Consider the following 16,622-nt stretch of genomic DNA (forward strand, 5'->3'; position numbering starts at 1 on the left):
ATATATATATATAAACAAACTTATACTTATTTATATAAGTTTTGTTTTATTTGTCTTTTTTACCACCATAAAATGTGTTACTGTCCTGTCTACCCACCCATATGCACATGTGAACATTTTCTGGGGAGGCGCCACAGCCAGGATATACAAGATATCAGAGAGAAAAACAATAAGCCATTTACATTACAAAAGTGATTTAATTAAGTTTAATTACTTCATTAAAATTTCTTCCACATTAAATGGGGCGTCGTTTTCAATTTATTCTAAGATCTGACCTTTTTAATCGATTTCACACGCTAATTCAGAAGGTGGCAGTAATGCACACTCAAAGCTGTGCGTACAATCCACGAAGAAGAAAAGAACCGGAAGGGGCGGTTTGTGTTTCTACACGAGCACAATTGAGTGTGGCAAAGAAAGAGAAAAGTTTTTTAAATTTGGAAAAGTTTCCTGTGTTGCTTAAAGAATCTTCTAGTTTGCTGTAAGTTTTAACCCTTGACCTTTAGACGCCGTTAAACGCCTGACTCCGACGTCTCCAGCCTGTAGAAAGGTTACGAAGCTTTACCGGGCAGAGATAACGGTTTTGTCCGCTAAGCTAGGCTCGCTAATAATATTCGATTTATGGCACCGGACCGGTTCTGAGTCCAGGGTTCTGTCATTTCAAGCCGGTTTGTTTGGTTTCAGGAGGGGAAATGTCTGAGTTAAGCGACGAGGCCAGCGAGTCGGAGCAGCTGGGGGCCAGCCTCTCCCTCTGGCTGGGAGACTCCCTGCTGCGCCCAGAGGAGCTGGACGTCCCGCTGGACCTGCACACCGCCTGCTCCATCGGCCAGTACGACGTGGTGGCGGAGTGCGTCAAAAAGTGAGCTCTGCACCAACCAGTCCCTTAAAACTATCTGTCTACAAGACAGAAATTACTGAAATTATCAGAACAGGCAACCAGAGTTGGGTAGTAATTCACTTGTGTAACTTTGAAAAAAATTTACTTTTAAGAGTATTTTTACTACGCTGTACTTTTTACTTTTACTCGAGTAATTTTATTATGACGTATTGCTACTGTGACTTCAGTAAAATTTCTAGATTCTCTACCTACTGAATGAAGAAAAAAAAAGTTTTAATCAAAAAAATCGAGAACAACAATATGATAAAGTCACAACAATACGAGAACAAAGTTGTAATAATGATAAAAGAACTGTTGAAATAATACTAGAAAAAAGTATTAAAATAGGATAAAGTATGGCACCAAAGTTGTAATTCTAACAGAATAGTTGTAGTAATACAATACAATCGCAATAATAGGAGAACAGAGTCCTAATATAACAAGAGTAACTAAAAATACGACAAAAATCGAATCGTGACCCTAAAAATCTACTAAACTCAGAGATATTTTCATCCCAGTGACTCGTCGCTGAGTTCAGTGTCTGTTCCCAGGCGGGAGGCGGACCTGGACAGGAAGAACCTGGGCGGATGGACGCCGCTCATGTACGCCGCCTACATCGGCCATGACAACATCGCCAACCTGCTGCTGGAGGCCGGAGTGAACGTGAACGCCGCCACGCCGAATGGCCTCACGCCGCTGATGCTAGCAGCTAGCTGCGGGAACGAAAGCATAGCCTACTTCCTGTTGCAGGTACAGCATCCGCTCGCTAAAGACGACAATTAATCCTGATTATATTCAGGTTAATTTATTTGTTAGGGACAACGCACATTAATTAACTTTTTTTAATGTTAATTTCCTTTTCACCTTTTTTCTTTTTTTTCTCCATTTCTTACATCTTTAATTTTTCTTTTCTCTTTTTCCCTTCCTCTTTACCATTTTTTTCATTTTTCTCTCCACCCTTTTTTTGTTCCTTTCCCCTTTGTTTCTTTTTACGTCATCTTCCTCTACCCATTTCTTTTCTTTCTTTCCTTTTTCTGCATCTTGAAGCAGTTGGAGGCTTTAGTAAAGCGTCTTTATGGTGGTTCTGATTACCTCTAAAGAATCGGTCCAGTGTCTGACGGTGGTTCTGATTGTACCGGTGCAGTTCTGGTCCAGTGTCTGACGGTTTGTCGTCTCTTCCTGCAGAAGGGGGCGGAGCTGGAGCTGAGGGACGCCAGAGGCTGGACGGCTCTGCTTCACTGCACCAGCACCGGCCACCAGCAGATGGTCAAGTTCCTGCTGGACAACAATGCCGACGCCAACGTCAGGTCGGTGTTCAGAACCAGAACCGGAACGGGTCTGACCCAGATGGTTCTAAACTGTTTTCCCCTCGTCTGGCAGGGAGCCGGGGTCAGAGTTCACTCCTCTGATGGAGGCCGCTGCATCTGGACACGAAATCATTGTTCAGTACCTGCTGGATCACGTGAGTGGCCATGAAAACGCCCCCTGCTGGTGGCTGAAGGGATTTAGCTGCAGGAAACGCCCCCTGCTGGTGGCTGAAGGGATTTAGCTGCAGGAAACGCCCCCTGTTGGTGGCTGAAGGGATTTAACTCTATAATCTTTTCTCCTTTTGCTTCAGAAAGTAAAAGTGGGCGATCGAAACGTCAAAGGAGAGACGGCGCGCGCCCTCGCCATGATGTACGGTTACACCAAGATCGTCGGCCTCATCGACTCTCGATCTCCAAGAATTAAACCAGGTTTCTGTACATCAATAACATATTTCACAACACGTGATCAATATCAACAGATAATATGTTTGATAGAATATTCAGGTGAATCAACTAACTCTAGTTCTCTGGTTGCCTAGCAACAACCTGCTGGGTAACAGCCAGGAACAGTTTCAAGTTTCCCCCAAAAATAAGAAACAGCGGAGAGAGAAAACTAATCAATAATTATCATGAAACAACTTTTTCAGACGTATCGTCCAGCTTTGAGGTTTTAACCAGGGTTGAAATGATTAATCGATTATTAAAGTAATCGTCAACTAACTTACTAGTTGATTAATTGTTAACTGGAGCGTACAGACTGTTCAAAATTATTAAAGTAAAAACAAAAAAGTCTTTTTTCTGCTGTTCTTAAACTCATCAGGACACTTTGGAGACCTGAGCTCCTCGGAGGATTCGGACGGCTCGCCGCCCAGGACTCGGTCCGGCCGCAGCCGGGTCAAAGGCGTCAGCATCCACGACGGGCCGCAGGCCATCGCCAAGTTCAGAGTGGGAGGGAAGAGCAAACCGAGCGGTGGGTCCCGATAAATATGGCTAAAATATTCACACCCCCCGACCAGAGCTGGTCACAGAAATTATACTGAAGCATTTGGTATAAAACGCAACGGATCAAAACATCAATTATTTAACATTTTAAAGTTACATCATAATATGAAGCAAAATTAAAACAATTATTGTAAAATATTGCAGTTACAAAATAAACTCCGGCAAAAGAAACATTTTTCAATTCAGGTTCTTTCAATATAAAATTTATGAAACAAAAACTGCAGGCGTGTTTCTGGTTGATTCCTAGTTAAAACATGTTTGTTCTCCAATCAGCGAAGATAAAAACAGAACAGACATGCAGGAAACATTTGTTTTTCATCTGAAAAGCAAAATGTTTATTTTTGTTCAGTTTTCATCTTAATTACTGTTCAGTGAGTCGTTCTTTCAGCTAAAAGTCTTTTTAGTCTCAATACTCCTGTTAACAATCGATTACTATATTAGCTCCTAGTTATTTGAATAATTGATTAATCACAATTAATTGTTTTCAATAATTAATTAATCAAACTAATCCTTTATTTCACTATCATTAATCATGATTGATTATTTCAAGAATCAATAAATCAGAATGAATCTTGTTAATCAATTATTTCAATACTGGATTAATCTGATTAATCTCAATTGTTTTTCCCCCCAAAATCAATCGTGATTAATTGTTCAGTAATCGATAATTCTGATTAATTAGCTATTTGAATAATGATTAATTTTGATGGATTGTTTTCAATTGATTAATCATGGCTAATTATTTATTTCAATACTTTTATTCTGATTAATCAAAATTAATTGTTTATTTGAAGATCGATTAATCATGATTAATCGTTTCAGCCCTGATCTCTATAGAAAGCGATGAAATGTGATTTGTTTGGTTTCCTACCGGACTTCCAGAACCGCCCGCTGCGCTGCCCGGCTTCACGGCGTACGGCGAGCAGAGCGAGAGCATCTGCTACCGGGACGTCACGTCACCCATCAACGAGCTGGACGGCCAGAGCCACAGCAGCAGAGGTCAGAGGTCAGACCCCGGAGGTAAGCCGGTGTTTGGTCGGTGTTGGTGAAGAGGTGCGTGTCTCTGCAGACGACAGCCCGTTCTTTGAGAGCGACATGCCCACCATGAGGAGCAGCAGCAGCAGCAGCGACGGCCTGCCTCACGCGGTCGGACTCAGCTGGGAAGGATCCGTGGAGAGCAACGAGGTGCGTTCGCCTCGCCGCCGCTGCTCCGACTTCCTGTTAGCTGCTGAAGCTCATGTTCTCCACCAGGACTCGGATCAGAGCCGGAGGAGCAGCTCCCGCCGGACAAATAAGACTCACTCCAAAGGAAAGACGCGGCACGCCAACAGCGACGCGGCTCTGTCCGGCGGGACGGGAAACGGCAGCAAACATGCACACGGCGGGCAGCGGCCATCTTACTCCGGACCGAAGGTCGGGCTGCTTCCGGGTTCGATTCAGCGTCTGCGTCGGTTTGGTTTTCACTTCCTGTTTCCCTGCAGGATCTGGCAGAGTTCCTGGAGCAAATCAACTTCTCCAAATATTTCCGTCTGCTGGAAGAACAGGACATCGACCTGCGGATATTTCTCACGCTGACGGAGAACGACCTAAAGGAAATCGGGATTACGTGAGAATTATTTCGCATTTCTGCTACGGAGAACTAGAGCCAGGCTACGAGATTTTCAGTTTCTAGAACAAATTCATAATAATACAAGAACAAAGTCAAAGTCGTGATCCTACAATATTTAATGATCATACAAGAACAAAGTCATAATAATATAAAAATAAATTTGTTAATTTTTAGCTTTTACAGTCACAGCAATACAACAAGGTTGTGATAATGCAGTTAGCATAGAATAAAATAGGAACCGACAGTCATGATCACACGAGAATAAAGTCGTATTAATACAACAAACGACTTTATTCAGGTTTTGCTGCATTTTATTCTGCTAATATTTGACTTTGTCTTGTCATAGTAGTTCTTGGTATGTCTGTCGTACAGTTAAACCCCGGTCTCTGCCTCGTGGCGGTTCTGAACGGCTCTGTTTTTCAGGCTGTTTGGTCCCAAACGGAAGATGACGTCGGCCATCGCGCGGTGGCACAGCAGCGCGCCGCCGCCCAGCGACGCCCTGGAGCAGGCGTACGCCGACCAGCTGGAAGCAGAGATGCAGGAAATGGCCATCCAGCTCCACAAGGTGACCAAAGCAGATCAGAGCTTCACACATTAAATCACTTCTGAGCCTTTCGAGACGCGTTTTAACCCTTTGGGTTTATGACATCACTCTGCATCAAGCAGACGAAAGAAAATCCATAATCAGTGTTGGCCATGGATAACCGATCCGACAACATTCAACTAACATCGGATTTGGTTCCTGCATGTTTCTTGTTTTAATTAAAGTCATCGGGAAGAAAGAAGAAATGGAACTGCTGCGCAGTCTTCCTGCACTTCAAAATAAAAGCAGGAATATAAACGTAAATATTTGAATTCTTAAGTCAATAACAAAAAGTGCAGCTCAGATGTTGAACTTCATTGAACCGAAAGTTTAAACAATAAGAAAGTAAATTAGTGCTTTAGGAATTATCCAGAAAAAAATATTTATGGAAAGCTAATAGGACTAAACATTTTCAAATCTAGCAATAATGCTAATGCGCCAAATGAAAAATTAGCATTGCTAATAGAAGTTTGGGCTAACCACTGTAGCCAAGTAAATGAGTGCTTTAGACTTGATCCACCAATTAGCTTATACCACTAAACTTTTCAAAATGAGCAAAAATGCCAAAGCGCTAAATAAAGAATTACCTCTGCTGTCAGTGGACGTGTGCACACCACAGTCCAGAATAAGTCCAGATTGAAGTTGTGTCTATCGTTCCCATAAAACGAGCGGCTCTGCTCCAGCTGAGCTTCTTCTTGTCCGCTGGCAGCGATGTGAGGAAATCGAGAGCCTGGAGAGCCAGGTGTCTCAGGAGAAGGAGCTGCGGACGGTGATGGAGGGCTGCCTGATGGAGGACAAAATGGCCTGGAAGAAGGTCCACTCTGAGCTGGCGGAGAACCAGCGGCTGGCTCAGGACATGAGCGCCACGCTGGCCAAGGCCAGGGCCTGCCAGGCCGAGCTGCTGGCCTGCCTCACGGCCGACCGGAGCAGCGGTTCTGACCCGGCAGGTACAGCAGTTCTGATGTTGCATCTCACATTTTTAGCAAAACAAAGTAACTGTTATTTATTTCTTGTACTTGTAGAGGGGCTGAGATATTCCAATATGGTGAAGCTCATGAAGAAGCTGGAGTCCTATCAGGACAAAATGGGTACACAGAGTTCAGTGCTTCAGATTAAAATGGTGAAGTTTTAACTCTGACGTTTGATGTGATCACAGCAGGGACTGTGGAAACCCTGCAGCAGAGCCTGAGGCGGCTGAGCGCCCCGGAGAAGGTCTCAGACAGCTGGGAGCGGCCCTAAGTGCGGCAACAGGTCAGAGCCGCGCACAGCCTTGCAGAGACTCAAAGGGAACTTATGCCAAATTCACACTTTGCACATTTTAGTACTTTCCTTTGGGTTTCCAGGCCAAGCGCTTAAAAACAGCAACAGCTTTTTAAGTTTCAAGACATCGTCATTGAGGCTACCGCTAACTAGCTGCTAACTGCTGCTAGCCAGCTTCCTAGCATTTTTGCATCTCTACTGGCTGGATGACGTATGTTTTTTTTTTGTTTTTTTGACGTATTGTCTTCATCTCAAATTAACTGAAACCAGCTTCTCTCCGCTGCCTTTTAAAGGGTTTCTGTGAATATTTGACGGAGGGTGAGCCAACCACCCCGAACCGCCGCTGGAGGATAGTCACAGCGCCGCAGCGAGCCGAGCAGCACCAGCTGCCTCTGATTGGCTACCTGTTGCCCGCCTCTGATTGGCTGAAGTACCTGCGCTTGCCCAGTTGAGAGCGGGAGCAACTCGGAGGGAAACGACAAGCAGGCAGGAAGAGGTCATGACCCTCACCGCCTGTGCTGGTGTGTTGCACTCAGCGTGCACAGAGAAGAGGAAAAGGAGGAAGAAATGATGGAAAATTAAATTTAATATGTTTGTCTTAGTTTTAGTGAATATCCTGCTGAATCTGAATGAAATTATTTTTCTCATCTGAAACTGAAATCTGTTCCCAGTGGCGCCCTCTGGTGGTTAACAGGAACAGTTTTCATGCCAAAAACAGTGAATTTCAGAAACTTTGAGATTAATCTCAGAAATAGAGTTTTTACTTGGAAATGTACTTATTTTGTTGCCCATATACTAAATCGTCATTAAGGCCAGAATAAGATTTTTTTTAGCATAATAGATGCAATACTACCAAGTCATACACTGCAAAAACACAAAATTTTACTGAGCATTTTTTTTTGTGTGAAAATATCTTATTACACTTGAAATAAGACAGAACAAGTAACATTTTATGAGCTTGCTAAATATTGATTTTAAAAAAGTACTAGTTCCACTGGCAGGTTATTTTAATTGTAACAAGACATTTAATAAGTTAAGATTATTAGTGAAATCTGCCAATTGTTTCACCTCTTAAAACAAGCTGTTATATATCTCACTAAAAATGTGCTAAGTTAGTTTTGTCTTATTTCATTCGTAAAAATACATTTGCACAAGAAACTAAACCAAAAATACTTGGTAAAATTGTGTGTTTGCAGTGTACCACAAGAGTCAAAATACTAGAATAAAGTAAAAACTGTATTTGCTCACATTAAATCTTTAACTCTAGAAGCTTTTTTATTCTGCCAATATCTTATTCTTTTTTTTTTTAAATCTTGTAATCTGGCCTCAATACTCCAAACTCACAGGATAAAAATATTTTCTGTAATTTGTATTTATTTTATTTTTTTTTAGAAAAAAGTTCAGAAATGATTAAAATTGGATTTGATATGAAAAAAAAATCAATTGAAAGTTTTTTGTTGTGACAATATAAATAAAAGGGATATGAACCTTTTTAATTGTCTTTCTGATCTATTTTTAGACTTCACTTGGTTAAAATCCTCATCTTTAGGTTCACATTAGTCCTATTTGATGTAAATAATGTGAAGACAAACGGGTTTCTGGTGCAGAACGTAACATCTCAAGTGTTTTAATGTTTCGCTCAAAGCCATTTTCCTTGTTATAAATTAATGTTACATTATCTACAGTTGCTCAAAATAAGTGTTAATATGTAAAACAGTAACTCAGATCTGAAAACTGTAAAATGTTGAACATTTCAATCGCTGGTTTTACATTCTGCTGATGAGAATCACCGGAGGTCCGATTGACCGGTTGGTGTGATTTCACATGAAGGCCACAGGGGGCGGCAGAGCGCTCCGAGGCGTGAACACGTTCCCCAGGTGTGCGACCGGGTCTCAGGTGTATTCACACAGGTGGCCGCATCCGGCAGGGCAGTGAGAGTTGTTCTTCAGCCAGTTCATGATGTGCTCCAGGTGTCCGCCGTGGCTGCAGCCCTGGCACCAGACGAACAGCCCCTTCACCACATGGTGGCACACCGCGCACGCACTGGCACACTGGCGACACCTGCAGGACAGACGCACACTTTTTAAACGAGGTGCACTAAATAAGCATTTTCTGTTAGCAAAACTGCTAAAAGGCTAAGCAAATAATTAGCTCTGCAATTAGCGCATCAGCAGAGATGAGCCCAATACGTCAAATAATCAATAATCAATCTTTTTGGAAAGTAACTAAAAGGCTAGATTACATAATCTGAAATGTATCTGAAATATGTAGAAGGTTTAGAGTTTAGAAAAAGCAAACACCTTAATAGACAGGAATTTGATGTTTGTACCTGTCGCAGATCCATCCCTTGTTGCTCATTGGCCGCTTGCAGTTGCTGCAGTTGATGTGCAGAGTGGTGGAGGTCTGGTTGAGGCAGGTGATGGCGCTGCAGGTACTCAGCTTGATGACGTCGTTGGAAACGTTCCACAGCTCGAACCGCTGCAGCAGGTCTATGTAGGACATGTACCAGTGTTCCTACGGGGGCAAAGCAGGTCCAAAAACTGTCCAATCACTGAACAAAACGGCAATAAACTGCTGCTGCGTCTCCTGACCTGAGTGAGGTCGTCGATCTCCTTGCGAATCCTCTCCCCCAACACGATGAGCACAGACACGGCCATCTGCACGTCGCCGCGCTCGGCGTAGTGGCTCAGCATCTCACGGACGATGGGGCAGAAGAAGCTGGCGTGTAAGTGCGGGCTGTACAGCGGCTGGGAAATGGAGATGAGCGAGAACGACTCGATGGGCGTCAGGCAGGCGACTTCCGCCTCGTTGCCGCTGACGTGCGGTGAGTCGGCCTTGTCCTGCTGCAGGTGCTCCGGCGCCGACGGGTTGTCGATGATCTCGTGGCGCAGCTGGAAGGCCTCCGGAGGCAGCGTGTACACCGGCTCCTCCGGCACTGCAGAGGAAGCAGCATTAAAAAATAACTTCATGCTAATACGCTAACAGAGGAGCTAATTTCCTGTTAGCGATTTAGCATTAGCTTCCACTTAATATGATGTTGGTACAAAGCCAGTGGGTTAGCAGAACTAATGTTTAGGATTATTGCTGTAGGGTTAGCTTAGCTAGCTGTGAGCTGACCCGTTTGGTTGTCGTGCTCCATGGGGTAAAGGTCGTCGTCGTCCAGCTCTGCGTCTCCAAACATGTACTCTGTGGGGCCGTCGCTGCCCTCCGTCTCCTCGTTCTCTGGAAATGAAGTCAGACTGAGTCACAGGACGACGGTTTGAGTCCCCGGCTCCAGGCGCGGCGCAGCGGCAACTTTACCTTCGTTGTTGTTGCTGATGTGCGAGTTGCCCGGCTCCAGGTGGACGTTGTCCGGCCGGCTTTCGCCTTTGCAGCGCTCCAGTCTGCTCTCCGGACCCATTTCTTTCATGCTGAAACTGAAAGCAGAAACATTCAGGTTTGCTGTTCCAGTAATCCGGATTATAATCTGAATCAGATTACCTGTTCATTAGTGGTAAACTGCCCAGTTTACTGAGGCTGTGGTTTGGGCCGGGCGCTGGGTCAGAAAACATGATTCTCAGCATGGTCCATGTTGTTGAAACCTTTCAATTCAATAAAGTTTGTTATTTTGGTCAACAAACTTTTAAACATTTAAAACAGGAATGTCACATATTTTAATAGGATTTTATGTAAAATACCAACAGACATGTCAAAACTTTCTTTCACCTTTTCAAGATATTATTTCCATTGTTTTCTAATATTTTGACTTTAATCACAAAACAATTTTTTTATTTTGTTCCCATCATTTTGACATTACTCGTTTTATTCACAATATTGCAACTTTATCTTTCAATGGAAAAAAAGGAATTTTTTTTCACAAAGAAAGTTTTTGAGTTGTGTTTTTATGTTTCTTAATGTGCCAACAGGAAATGAGAAGCAGCGAATAATCGACCTAATTCAGAGATTTTTCGTGGACTAACTGTGTTTCTGTCAGCATTTCTTTTTTCAGTGGGCATTTTGAAGTATTGCATTAGAAAATTTTTATGGAAACTTCAAAACTTTTAAATAACTTAATAAAGTTTTGCTGCTGACTTCAGGAGGTTTTGTTTTCTGTTAATCCACCAGAGATGAAAACCTGTGGTGATCAGACTGATCCACCCAACTCGATTATTTTTTTCTATATTTTGCGACATCAGTCAATACCAATAATTATTAATTAGGTTTTTTATTATAAATATCTGTAATACTGCCAAGCTGATGCTGTGAGCGTTCCTGTTTTATTCAGTTTTCTCTCTATTTTGTTTTTCATTTTTTAAGACTGCTCCAGTTACTCAGCAGGCTGTTGCTAGGCAACCAAAGTTTGGGGGAACTTGAAACTACTTCTCCCCCAGCAGGTTGTTGCTAGGCAACCAGAGAAGAGTGAGTTGGTTTGTGCCACTAGCTGCTCGTCTATTGCTATTAATTTATTGGGTTTATTTCCTGGTTTCAGGAAATAAAATGAGGAAATTTAAAGAACATAAATGAATATTGAGTAATATTCATGTCTGTGAATATTTTCATTAAATTAACTTTAACTGGATAAAACTAGAGTCCCTCACCGTTTCGAAGAGGTTTAATTTCAAATTAAAAGGTACTTTACTGATTCCAGAGGAACCTGCTTTTGTTCTGACCCGTCTCACCTGCGGCCGTTTGAGCTCCTGGGCCACCGTAGCGTTATGGTCACACAGCTCCGTAAACGGCTTCCCACTGAGGAGGTAGAGTTGTGCCGTCTTTACAAACCAGTCCATGCGGCTGCTGTCCAGGTCCGTCTCGAAGACGCTCAGCGCGCTGGACACGTGGGCGAACTGCTCCGTCGGATTGGGCTTCTTGAAGGAAAAGAACGGGTAGCGGCGGTCGCCTCCGGGGTACGGCTTCCTGCCGGCGTCGCTGCTGACCAGACTCTCGTTGACGGCGAAGGCCAGGTCGCCCATCAGGCCGAAGCACAGGCCCTCGGGGTTGGCCTTGTCCACGGGCCGCGTGGCGTCCTTGAACATGTGCTGGTACAGCGTGCTGTCCTTGGAGCCGGACAGCAGGTAGTGGGGGTCGTGCTGATGGCGCCACACGATCCCAGTGGTCACGTCTTTATGCTCCTCGAAGGTGGCGAAGGGGATGAAAGGCCTGCGGATGTCCCACACGTAGATGTTGTGGTCCACCATCATGGAGCAGGTGGCCAGGTGGAACTTCTTCTCCGGGCGCCATTTGACGCGAGCCACCGAGGCGATGGTCTGGACGCAGTAGATCTCCTTGGCGCGGTTGGTGGTCATGTCCCAAACCTTCACCATCTTGTCTCTGCCGCCGGTGGCCAGCCAACCCCTGAGACACAAACAAGGAGAGCGGAAAGCGGATGGTTTCTGAAACAAAACTGACCTGAACCTTTACAGCCACATAAAGATGGTTACAAAGTCAGTCTTCTATCAGCTGAAGAACATTTCCAGGATTAAAGGAGAGAAAATCCTCAGTCACATCGACTGCAACGGTCTCCACACGTCTGTATAAATAAATCAGGCACTAAAACCAGGAAGTTAGTTTATAAATCACTGAACAGGTTAAAGATCTGCTGCTGTTGCATCAACCTTACAGACCTCTCAGGTCTTCTGGTTCTGGATCCAAACATGGAGACGCAGCATTCAGCTTCTATGCTCCACAAATCTGGAACAAACGTCCAGAAAATGGCCGAAGCACCGAGTTCCTTTAACTCAACCCCACCTGGTTTCAGCTGCTTTTGAGTCGTACAAACCGAAGACTGATCAGCATTTCTGTTGTGTGTTGATGTTCACTCTGCTGTAAAGCGTTTGAGCTGCGTTGCTGTGGAAACGCTGCGTAGCGGTACCTGTCATCGGGATGCCAGTCGCAGCAGAACACGGGGCCGGTGTGAGCCGTGAACATCCGCTCGTAGCGATCCGGCCGCCTGATGTCCCACAGCTGGACATTCCCGTTTTCAAAGGAAGCAGCGAAGGTGAAGTAGTCCTTCATGCTGAACTGGACGTCCCTCACGCTCTCCGACTGACCTGCTCCCAAACGCCACCCATGAAACACAGCAACAGGTTTCCACCGTTTTGTTTTGATAAAATTAAATTTTACTTTTCATCTGTTCATCAGAGGCTCAAACAACAGAAAGTCTTCAGTCAGAGGCTTAGCCAGACCTGCTGCAACACTGAATGCTACAGGAGATCCTTCCTTCCATTTTTTTCAAATGTTTTATATTGTTTAATACAATTTTTATTTACTGTCACATTTTTACTTAATCTTTAGTTAATATTGTTTGTCATTTTTAAAATCTTTATTAGTTTTTAAAGCTGCTGTGAAACTTTTTGCTCTTCTGCTATTTTGATGCTTTCTGATCATTACGTCTCTAATATCACTGTTAAATCTTTTTAAATCATGTTTCTGCTTCCTGATTATCTATATTCTGTATTTTCTAGCTGAGCTGGTTTTACCTGAGAAGGTGCTGACGGACTCCTTTTTGCGCAGATCGAAGCATTTCATGAAGCCGTCCTGCGAGCCGCTCAGCAGCATGTAGGCCTCCGTCGGGTGGAAGCACACCTTGTTGACGGTGCGTTTGTGCTCCGTGAACAGCTGGTCCTGCTTGTTGCGTGACGGCTTGCCCAGGTTCCAGGTGACCACGGCGCCGTTGGTGGCGGCCGTGGCCAGCAGGTTCTCCTCCATCTGGTGCCACATGACGTCGGCGCAGCTGAAGTTCAGCGACGGTTTGCGGCCGACGCGCAGGTTCAGCTTCTCCACAAACTGCTCCTCCTCCAGGGCGTAGATCTTGAAGATGTTGCGCCCGGCAACGACCACCTGGGCGGCGTCCCGGCACACGCTGATGGCGTTGGCCGGAGCGTCCAGGTGGCAGAACATGGTTCGGCCGGTGATGCTGCTGCTGCCGAGGGCCGTCGTGACCCGGGACATTTTCTCCATCTTCCTGCTGCAGAAAAACCAGTAAAGAAGTTAAAAATGATTTAAAGAAAAAAAAAACTATCTATGAAATAGATAATAAAACAATTAAATATGAATAAAAAATTAATTAAACCAGCAAATATAAGAACTTAAATATAAATGAAGAAATTCAATTAGTCAACAAAATAATATGTAAAAAAAAAATCTAATATAATTTTTAAAAAGTATATAAATGTAATCATTTAAATAAACCAACAAATAAAATATTAAATATGTAAAAAAAAACAATAGAATATAAATTTGAAAAATTAAATAAAGCAACACATAAATAAAGAAAATATGTAAATAAAAAATACTATAAATACATTTAAAATAATAATAATTCCTAGTCCTGGGAATTTTTAATCTGTTCAAAATTCTCAAAGATGGATTTTAAAAAGCCATTCAGTTGTACGTCTTCCCTTCTGTTAGTGAGTTTTACACAGCCACTTCCCCACTGGATGTATTTTGAATAATTAGTGATATTTTTTTTTATTTAAGAAAAAAGCCAGGCAGCTCCGCTAAACTCATACTGGTCATTTAAGTTACAGAACTTGATGCACAAACTTATTTTTGTTCATATAAACTGATGTAATTTGATTTAGTATGGAACTTTACAGAAGTTCCAAGTTTATTTTATTTATTCAGAAAAAATAAATGATAGCAATGTTAAAAATTAACTTAATATTTTTTAAAATAAAAAAAAGAGTTACATATTCTACCAACAGGTGGCGTTAATAATAAGTACACAGCATTAGAGCCTTAGTTTGCAGCAGAAACAATAAATAAATTAACTCTAGACATATTAATAATGATATCAGCTGCAGTACTGACTTTGTGAAGAACTGATGGCTTCATCAACCTCTGCAGCTGGACAGTTTCCTCCCATGAGAGGCAACCTGTGAGCGAGAAACATCTGGGTCAGCGTTTCACAGGATGACACCGTCGGACTCCCAAGAGACACATTTAAGTCTTTAACTACAAACTACAAGGCATCATGAGAAACTGTAAAAGTAAAAGGCCAGAGCCTTTTAATTAAATAAAAACTGCCAAACAATGCTAATGAGCGAAATAATCTTCAAGATTACAATTATGAGTTCATGTCTGAATAAATTAAGTTTGATTTAGACATTTAACTATGAAAATTTCTGCATAATTTTAATATGTTGCAAAAGATTCACTATTAGTCTGGTGAGTAAAAACGATCCATTGCATTGAAAATATGACCTTTGGCTTTCTGGGTGCTTTGATACGGTAGAAACATAACCAATCATTTATTGATTGATTGCTCAACTTTGTGTTTTAAGGATAATCAATGGTTTGACATTGAACCACCAGATACTCAAATGTATTTTAAATGACCTTTAGAGAAACTATTGCAGCTTTTTCCGGAGCACAGTAGTTGATAGTAATTAAACTATTAACTTTATTAGTCCATTAACTGTTGAAGATAATTCAGATGTACTATTAATGAAGAGTGGAATCAAATGTTATATTCAACAATTTCAGATAAATATTTTACTATAATTTATATTAAAAATATTAAAAACATTTTTGCTTTTGTATTTATTGTGGTGGCCGTTTGTATAGCTGTATGTTTGTTGTTGTTTTTCGTGTTAACATAGTTTGAAATTAAATAAAGAGATAAAAACACCATGTTCTTATCACCTGATTGATAAGGAGCCTCTTGGTGCTCACGTGAAGATCATCCCCGGAGCAACATGTGCTAGCAGAGCCGCATCCAGGCTGCCCGCTTTCTAACAAGCTTCTACCGACTCGCCGCTCCGCTGCAGGTTCATGTCTCTGATAAATCTGTTTATCCAAAACAGCCCGCTTCCTTCCTGCTCCTCGCTCTGCTGGTGAGTAGGACAGAAAACGGCTAAGCTCGCAGGACGCGCAGCTCACTTCCACCATAAACAAGACCGCAGTGTGATGCTAACATTAGCCGGTCCACCAGAACCTACACAGAAGGAAAGCGCGAAAGGCGGGAAAACGTTTTAGATATAAAACAGTGAACAACTGCGATACAAAAAACAACAAAAGGTATATAAAGTTTAGCAATATCGAAAAATAAAGCGGTGTCAAACTACAAACCTTATGTTCTGAAGCTGTTGCTAACTGCTTGCAACACCGGAAATACTATTTGACTATAATCTCGCGAGAATTACGCAAAGCGGCCCCGTTCACCTTCCGAAGAAGAAGGCGATGACAGTTTTTCTCAACTGGAACTGGAAGAACTCTGGTGAATAAATATTTGGTTATTTATAATATTAAAGAAGTTTTATCCATCGTTTTTATCCCTGCAAATTGTAAATGAGTAAAACAGAGGTTAAAGTAATTATTAAAGATTACATCAATACAATTTGGCAGGAAAAATTATGTACACCGAATAAAAAAGGCATCTATATAAAAATAATAATAAAAATGGATAATTAATAGGATAACACGATGGAAGTTCTAAATAGTGATTTACATATTACGGGTAGACATTCATCAGAGTGAAATCAGGTCTGACTAATAAATCAATCCTCCAGCTGCAGCTGATCCAGAAGCTGCTGCTGCTGTTCTCACTAAAACCAGGAAGATGGAGCACATAACCCCAGATTTAAAGTCCCTGCACTGGCTCCCTGTAGCTCAGAGGATAGACTTTAAAATACTGTTGTTAGTTTATAAATCACTGAACGGTTTAGCACCACAATACATTAAAGATCTGTTATTGCTGTATCAACCATCTAGACCCCTCAGATCTTCTGGTTCTGGTTCTGCTCTGCATCCCCAGAACCAGAACCAAACGAGGAGAAGCAGCATTCAGTTTCTATGCACCACAAATCTGGAACACACTTCCAGAAAACTGTAAAACAGCTGAAACACTGAGAGCCTTTAAATCTCAACTTAAAACCCAATTGGTTAGAGTTGCTTATGGCTAAATTAGGGTTAGAGTGGGGTTTGATGTCTTTGATGTTTTTAATGTTTTTATCTTTACTTTTATCTATTTATTCATTTCTCTTTCTCACTGTTTATTCAATGACACAT

The 16,622-nt window shown here is 42.4% G+C and overlaps 3 protein-coding genes across 5 annotated transcripts in view; 2 read left to right on the forward strand and 1 right to left on the reverse strand.

Moving 5' to 3' along the window:
* Window positions 1-358: 358 nt before the first annotated feature.
* On the forward strand, window positions 359-7,281 carry anks3 (ankyrin repeat and sterile alpha motif domain containing 3). Of its 2 annotated transcripts, none has more exons than XM_015016882.1 (15): window positions 359-478; window positions 682-856; window positions 1,426-1,624; window positions 2,060-2,181; window positions 2,255-2,336; window positions 2,493-2,610; window positions 3,002-3,151; window positions 4,066-4,182; window positions 4,253-4,368; window positions 4,435-4,596; window positions 4,665-4,789; window positions 5,216-5,357; window positions 6,085-6,463; window positions 6,532-6,626; window positions 6,929-7,281. In XM_015016882.1, the coding sequence occupies exons 2-14, from the start codon at window positions 690-692 to the stop codon at window positions 6,612-6,614; spliced, it is 1,962 nt and encodes a 653-aa protein (XP_014872368.1). In that variant the 5' UTR covers window positions 359-478; window positions 682-689; the 3' UTR covers window positions 6,615-6,626; window positions 6,929-7,281. The 2 variants fall into 2 exon arrangements, with proteins under 2 accessions (XP_014872368.1, XP_014872369.1); XM_015016883.1 differs by lacking the exon at window positions 359-478 and having other exon boundaries at window positions 690-856; window positions 6,085-6,322; window positions 6,398-6,463.
* A 949-nt stretch (window positions 7,282-8,230) lies between these two features.
* On the reverse strand, window positions 8,231-15,345 carry wdr24 (WD repeat domain 24). Of its 2 annotated transcripts, none has more exons than XM_015016880.1 (11): window positions 15,258-15,345; window positions 14,424-14,488; window positions 13,091-13,575; window positions 12,484-12,661; window positions 11,294-11,966; window positions 10,116-10,216; window positions 9,936-10,051; window positions 9,753-9,857; window positions 9,227-9,570; window positions 8,965-9,149; window positions 8,231-8,696 (listed from the first exon to the last, which is right to left on the reverse strand). In XM_015016880.1, the coding sequence occupies exons 3-11, from the start codon at window positions 13,569-13,571 to the stop codon at window positions 8,528-8,530; spliced, it is 2,352 nt and encodes a 783-aa protein (XP_014872366.1). In that variant the 5' UTR covers window positions 13,572-13,575; window positions 14,424-14,488; window positions 15,258-15,345; the 3' UTR covers window positions 8,231-8,527. The 2 variants fall into 2 exon arrangements, with proteins under 2 accessions (XP_014872366.1, XP_014872365.1); XM_015016879.1 differs by having other exon boundaries at window positions 13,091-13,578.
* Window positions 15,346-15,363: 18 nt separating this feature from the next.
* The window catches only part of zgc:112496 (uncharacterized), a 9,072-nt gene continuing 7,813 nt past the window's right edge, over window positions 15,364-16,622 (forward strand). The window contains exon 1 of the mRNA XM_015016885.1: window positions 15,364-15,448. The gene's annotated coding sequence lies outside the window, so the exon portion shown is untranslated. The remainder of the gene's footprint in view (window positions 15,449-16,622) is intronic.

Source organism: Poecilia latipinna, unplaced genomic scaffold (genome assembly GCF_001443285.1).
Source record: "Poecilia latipinna isolate Pla-1442-1.1 unplaced genomic scaffold, P_latipinna-1.0 Scaffold2076, whole genome shotgun sequence".
Classification (NCBI taxonomy): Eukaryota; Metazoa; Chordata; class Actinopteri; order Cyprinodontiformes; family Poeciliidae; genus Poecilia; species Poecilia latipinna.

Coding starts and splice junctions, on each gene's coding strand:
- anks3 (XM_015016882.1), top strand. CDS start 690: ATGTCTGAGTTAAGCGACGAGGCCAGCGAGTCGGAGCAGCTGGGGGCC. Junction 2,337..2,492: donor TTCAGTACCTGCTGGATCAC/GTGAGTGGCCAT, acceptor CTTTTGCTTCAG/AAAGTAAAAGTGGGCGATCG. Junction 4,597..4,664: donor CATCTTACTCCGGACCGAAG/GTCGGGCTGCTT, acceptor GTTTCCCTGCAG/GATCTGGCAGAGTTCCTGGA.
- wdr24 (XM_015016880.1), bottom strand. CDS start 13,571: ATGGAGAAAATGTCCCGGGTCACGACGGCCCTCGGCAGCAGCAGCATC. Junction 10,052..10,115: donor AGTTTACCACTAATGAACAG/GTAATCTGATTC, acceptor TTCTGCTTTCAG/TTTCAGCATGAAAGAAATGG. Junction 9,571..9,752: donor GGAGCACGACAACCAAACGG/GTCAGCTCACAG, acceptor CTTCCTCTGCAG/TGCCGGAGGAGCCGGTGTAC.